Source organism: Anopheles marshallii, chromosome 3, assembly GCF_943734725.1.
Source record: "Anopheles marshallii chromosome 3, idAnoMarsDA_429_01, whole genome shotgun sequence".
In the NCBI taxonomy this organism is placed as follows: Eukaryota; Metazoa; Arthropoda; class Insecta; order Diptera; family Culicidae; genus Anopheles; species Anopheles marshallii.
Genome location: NC_071327.1, coordinates 39,658,386 through 39,664,495, shown reverse-complemented (window position 1 = coordinate 39,664,495; position 6,110 = coordinate 39,658,386). Strand labels below are relative to the sequence as shown.

General features: G+C 42.6%; 1 protein-coding gene across 1 annotated transcript; it reads right to left on the bottom strand.

Moving 5' to 3' along the window:
- Positions 1-2,094: 2,094 nt before the first annotated feature.
- Positions 2,095-4,019, bottom strand: LOC128711607 (protein numb). The gene is made up of 3 exons (XM_053806488.1): positions 3,942-4,019; positions 3,554-3,802; positions 2,095-3,489 (listed from the first exon to the last, which is right to left on the bottom strand). Exons 1-3 carry the CDS (start codon positions 4,017-4,019, stop codon positions 2,095-2,097), a joined length of 1,722 nt encoding a protein of 573 aa, XP_053662463.1.
- Positions 4,020-6,110: the final 2,091 nt, after the last annotated feature.

Below are 6,110 nucleotides of genomic sequence, written 5' to 3'. Positions count from 1 at the left end.
CAGTCTAGCGAGAACGCTGAATGTGTTTTGGTGCTTCGTTTAAGACAGTGGTTTGCTCTGTTTCACAAGAAGTGATTTCTCATTTGTCGTACATACGCTTCTTTCATAATGCAATACATTCCAAGAAGCCTCCGAAATTTTGTTTCCAAATTTTCCTTTACTTCGCTTTCATTCATTTATCTCGTTATTATAATTTTACGCTAGTAGTTGTATATATATTAGTAATCACAATACGTTTTTCTATACTTTCTTTTCCATTTACCGCCCAAAGCAGTGTGTTTAATGATGTTTTTTTCTTGCTTTTTCCAGATTAATATTTTGGTTACTACCTTTTGCTGTCACTTATGCCAATTCGGTTGATTTAGCAAAAAAACACATCTATTCTCTAGGTCGGCTTCAATTGCTAAACGAGCGTGAAGTTATGGCACGCGGCCATCTTCTATTGTGTAAGTACAATGGAAATCGATCGATTCTGTTTCAGTATCGTCATATGGATCCATATTGCTCCATATACCGTCCTTCGCCAATCGGCTAGATTTGTGCAGTACTGCGTTACATTATGTTTTCTATTCGCTATTGTTGCTTCTTAACGTACACTTGTTATCTGCGATTATTTGCAGCCACAATTCGTTTTGGTACTCTAAACGTTGCCCACACACCATTCCATCTTTAGCGGATCGGATTCCATTCCTTGCAATGAAACACTTTCCCGATTCACTGTTTTGCCAACTGTATCGACACTACGGTAGGTTATAGCGTAGGTAGGCGGCAGCGGACAGATACACTACAGGTAAAGCTTCATAAGCCATAACGAGTTCATTTTGTTTATTTTTTTCATTTGTGAGGTTAATAATAGTTAAGCTGCTCTAATAGTTATGGTAAAGGCTAGTAGTAGCAATATTGTGTTGCCGCCAGATAGATTGGGCTAGGTTTTAAGTATTAGTTTGCCTACAGATCTGATAAATCAACATGTTCGATTTACAAACATTTGCCTAACATTCTTTCCATGCGGCACTAACCTGTACCGAAAGAAGACAATTTTTATAAGCGTGTTATAACGCACAACTCGTTCATAACATTGGAACATTCCTCTTCTTGCCAATACGAATACGGCTCTACAAGATCAAGTCGCCATCATGTTGGATTACTACGCTTCATACTCAGATATTAAGGCGTATTAATCAATAGAAACATATCTTCGATAGATTGATATCCATAGAAAAAACAAAATTGCCACAACTTCACCGATAACTCAAGTAGTGTGTCGTATCGCTCAAGTACGACAGTCTAAAGAGCGATCGCGATTTATGATGATAAAGACTCGAAAGAATGTTAATAAGACTGAAAATTATGCTCCTGCAATTAATTGTTTTCGTGAAAAGACCAAGATTTTTTTTCTTTTCCCAATTATGCAGATTGATAAACGCATTGAAAGTTATTTGAAGAAAATTTGATTTTGATTTCGTTCAAGCTGCGTTCGTAGTTTGGACAAGAAGATGTATCGAAGTTATGGTCCGCAAAATACTATAGCAAATATTTTCAAATGAACAAAAACTTCACCTAATCAATCAATATCTCTTACTGGAATGGAACTGAATTTCTGACCTTCTAACAATTTTGACAAATGGAAAACAAACTTTGTAAAATACATTCGCTACCTTTTCCTACTTTTTGTCGATTAGATGAAAATTAACAAAAATCATACAATAAAATGCTGCTCATGAGAATGTTTCGTTCATAACTACATTTAAGTACAGCTATTACAGCTGTAGAGCTGATCTCCGTTAAGTAGCAATAATCCCCGTTCAACGCGTTTGTCTTAAACAATAAATCGCAACAATCACGAGAATGATTCGTCGTCCCCTTTCGGTAGGATTGGTCGAACCACCATCGATCCAATAGCGAAATAACAATCAAATAATTCCGATACAATTAGCTATCATTCAACGATTACCCCAAACGAACCAAAACACCCCTAAAAAGCACCAAAGGAATCGGGAATCCCGCTTCCACATTTCGATTCACCCGTCAGCCTACAATAGGCAATAGGCAGTAGTAGTGACAGCGGGCAATGCGCAGCAATGAGAACTGCACTTAAAGATGTACTTGAAACGTTTGTGCCGGAAGTTTTGGAGGCGAAATGAATGGATTCGTGCTATGTATTTCCGGCTTCGCTACGTCTGCCACCCATTCCGCGTCGAAGGGATCGGCTGCATTAAGTGACTTTGCCCGATTGTGCAGTGAAGGTGCGCGGCGTGGAGATGGGGAAACATTCTTCACGATCTGTCCTAGCCACTGTTCAGGATTGGGCAACAGTGATGCCGTTTCGATTGGGACTACTACACTGGAGGAGGTGGAAGTACTAGACGCACCCACTATCGTGTCTGCCATTCCCGGGAAACCACCGCTAGCAGGGATAGTTGCTGCGGTTGTATTACTATTAATGCTACTTCCAATACTACTAACACTGTGAGTCGTGTTGCTACTTGCACTGCTACCAAGAGCCGATAAGTCCAGTGTTTGCTGCTTGTTTAGCGGGGATATGGATCGTGGAGGGATCGTAGGCACTACCGACAGGGATGGTAATGCTGGAGGAGCAATATCACTCGGACCATTTCTGGCAAGCAGCCCAGGAACGTAACTGCTGACAGCGGTGGCAGAATTGGACGCCAGTGTGCTAGAAGTGATGTTCGTAGTAGCGGTTGTAACAGACGATTTTAGTTGCAGCTCTTTGTTCAGATAGAAATCATCCGAATCGTTTTTGGTAAGCAGTGACAGCCCTTGGCTCAGTTCCTGGCACAGCTGACTGACAGTGTCCGTCGGCTGTGGGGACACTTCCGGTATGGGCGAAACAGTCGTGCGCTGTGGTGTACCCGGTTCGAGGAACGCGCGCTGCCGTTCTGCATTGGACGGAAGATCGTTTATTCGCAACGACATCTGACGTTTGAATGGAGAGGCCGACCCTATCTGCGTAAATCCACGGAAACTTCCTTGACGTTCCAGCATCGAGGGTGTCGCGTGTGGCCGCTCGATTGCGAACGGATTATATGGTTTCGGGGCGTTATTGTTCTGTTGCGGGGCCACTACCGCCGTATCCGTGGCACCTGCCAACCGTTCCGTCATCGTCTGCTGCCTAAACGATCCGGTACGGGTAAAGGTGGAGTTTTTCATGTCAAACGTCATCGTCACACCGCACTCTTTATCACGGCGCTGCTTGCGCTCCAAGCACACGGCAAACGCGCAACCCACCGCATGGGAAAGCCGTTCGCCGGAATCTTTAGTGGCCAGAAACCCGTGACACATCCAACGACGCGTCGTACCATCGCGACATATGTAACTGAAGCCTCGTTCATGATTACGATCCGGCGCACAGAACGAGACTTTTTCGATGGTTTGATCAACAATCAGCCCCTTCGTGTCATCCTCAACTACGCGGAGCCCATCACCGCTAACATGCAGCTGAGCCCGTATTGCACGTCTCCTCGAGTTCTAAAAACATAAAAAAAACACATTGTAATTCCGTTTCTCTCATGATTGGAATGGAGCTACTTACTCGTAACACCTTCAATGCCTCCTCGCACACCTGCATCCCACGAGATTCGAATACTTCTACGCATCCCAAGTACTTCACCGAAAAGGTGCACGTAGCCGAACGTACCGCATGTTCATCCGATTGCCATTGATGAGGTTTTGCTGCCTCCGGAACACGGTCCTTGCGTCGACGAAATGAGTCGCGGAATGATTTGCGCAGTCGATCCATCTTCTTTGGTGATCGTTTACTTTGTCGAAATGAGGCTGATTTCTGCAAAGCGAAGTGCATTAAGTAAGACGAAACCGCGATATTAAAATAACAAAAATAACCATATATTGCAATTTAAGTATTACATTTTGTTAATGAAAGGATACACCCCAAAACAAATTACATGATCATTTGTACTAACCGTGTTTTTTACATCTCCATACGTGCCGCGGGTAAACCCGCGCTCCAGCGGTTCGTGCGATGAATTGGAATTACCCATTTTGACGGAGTTGTACTGGATAAAATCTTAATATTTTATTGCTTTACCAAGATCTTTTCGCTTGGTGCGGGCCACTTCGTCAATTGATTCAATTGCCCTTTACCGTTTTGTTTTTTAAGCAAATATTTTGAGATAGAAACCAGTTGCCTTGCTTACTGAGTAACCGCTAGTATATCACATTTAAAAGCACAGTACGGTATGTACTAGGTTGTAAAGCAGAAACGACTCTTGTCACTGGAGCTAATGTTGCTGTAAGCTAAGTAGCGTGTTATGCCACGGTATTGCATTCAACGTCGATCGTTTTGCACGTATGGCACACAGGGCTGTTTATTGCCACAATAGCATTCAACCAACTCTGGACTCCAGATTTGATTTCAGTTCGAATGTAGCGTCGACTAAGATTAGACCGGACACAAGGGCTGTTTATGCGTGAAGATAGCTCTACTCGCAAAACCATGTGAGTCATATGCACCACCGGTCACTATAGCTTACTTCTGTCGAGGGGTTGCACTGTAAAAGAGAAATATACACGTTGATGTGTTGTCGATGCGAATTTACAAAGAATTATTGTTGCTTTGGTTTATGCACGAAGAAGAGCAATTATTGTCAGTAGAAGAAGAAGAACTATACGAATGCAGACACGTCTAATAAATATAACAGCAATTCCACACACTTCAAGAAATCGAACCTCTTGCTATGTATCCTTAACTGTTTGAAGCATAACTTCATATCACGTGCATCACGATTTACAAATGCCAAAGTAATTAGGTAAATCAACCCCACCCATTGGCTAATCACCATATGACATCCTTTTGTATTGCAGCAAAAACACTAGGAACACCCAAAACAATCACGAAAGATTGATTAATGTACTGCCAGCGCTAACTATAACACATTTATTATCCAATCCTATGTTTTGTTATTTTCCAGCCATTGCGTATGACCGTGATGATCGTTTTTTGTGTTACGCACTGTTCGTTGTCATATGAACGTACGGCACTGATTCATAGGAGTTCCAAGTCACAGATCAATTATCTCCCAGCCAAAATACATTATTGTACGAGCAGAAATCTGTTCACAGAACTGTTTAGTTTTTGGTGAATATGTAACCTTTTATACCGTATATATTATTATGATGAAACACTAATCAATAATCCTGTTGTCGGCTTCGACGAAAGACGGAATGGAATTGGTTACCGTCACAAACATCATGCATCGAGCAACCGAGAAACTACCCCAAGAAAATGGTTGTTTAATGTGAGAAAATTAACTTCTAATCCACATCCACAGTACTTTACGAAAGAAAACCCCCATTACAAGGGATGTATGCCGCATTTCCATCCATAACACAAAAATCTCTGGATATTTATCACCAGGAAAACAACTAGAAATGAATTGTTACTGTTCTGTCACAAGTTCAGCTAGAGAACATTTGCCACTTCCTGGTTGTTATTTTAATACATTTTTTAACAACTGCACTCTACTCTACGTCTCTTCGTTCGCCCTAAAACGGTTTCTGTGACCCTTTTCTTTCACTGCACTGATCGCTGCTACAAAAAAAAGTATATCCATATTTCGCTTCACTAGAGGGGATCTCCTTCACAAAACTTGCCGCTTACTTGCGATATGTGGCGCGACCCTGACACCGTCTTGACGACATCGGACCCTGCTGTGTGTTGCTGCAGATATGCACGACTGAAGGAGTTGCTACGACCTGCCGTTCAAAAAAACACCCGCACCGCTTGCTTTGATTGCGTTCGAAATGAAACACACACACACGGCGACAGCAACGAACACCGTGTGGTTCGATAATGACGTCGCGCAGAGATATACGGATGATGGCATTAGGGCTTATCCACCGTGAGCCCTCGCATACCAACAACAGCGGACTGGGAAAAACAGATTCAAACCGAACACTAGCAAACTGACCGAATGCAGCTTTATCGAAATAAGCGCGGTGCACACATTGACATTTTTTTTCCTAACTCGCAAAACCTGCCTGTTCGTCAGTGTGGGTGATCGCTTAACGTGTTTTAACTCTGCTTTACTATGGTAACGGTATTAGAATGCCTGTTTTACACCAACACACCG

Bases quoted from the DNA above. Each gene is read 5' to 3' on its own strand.
- LOC128711607 (XM_053806488.1), bottom strand. From the start codon at position 4,019: ATGGGTAATTCCAATTCATCGCACGAACCGCTGGAGCGCGGGTTTACC. The intron at 3,803-3,941 runs GTTAGTACAAAT...TTCGCTTTGCAG, and splicing joins ATGGAGATGTAAAAAACACG to AAATCAGCCTCATTTCGACA. The intron at 3,490-3,553 runs GTAAGTAGCTCC...TTATGTTTTTAG, and splicing joins AGGCATTGAAGGTGTTACGA to AACTCGAGGAGACGTGCAAT.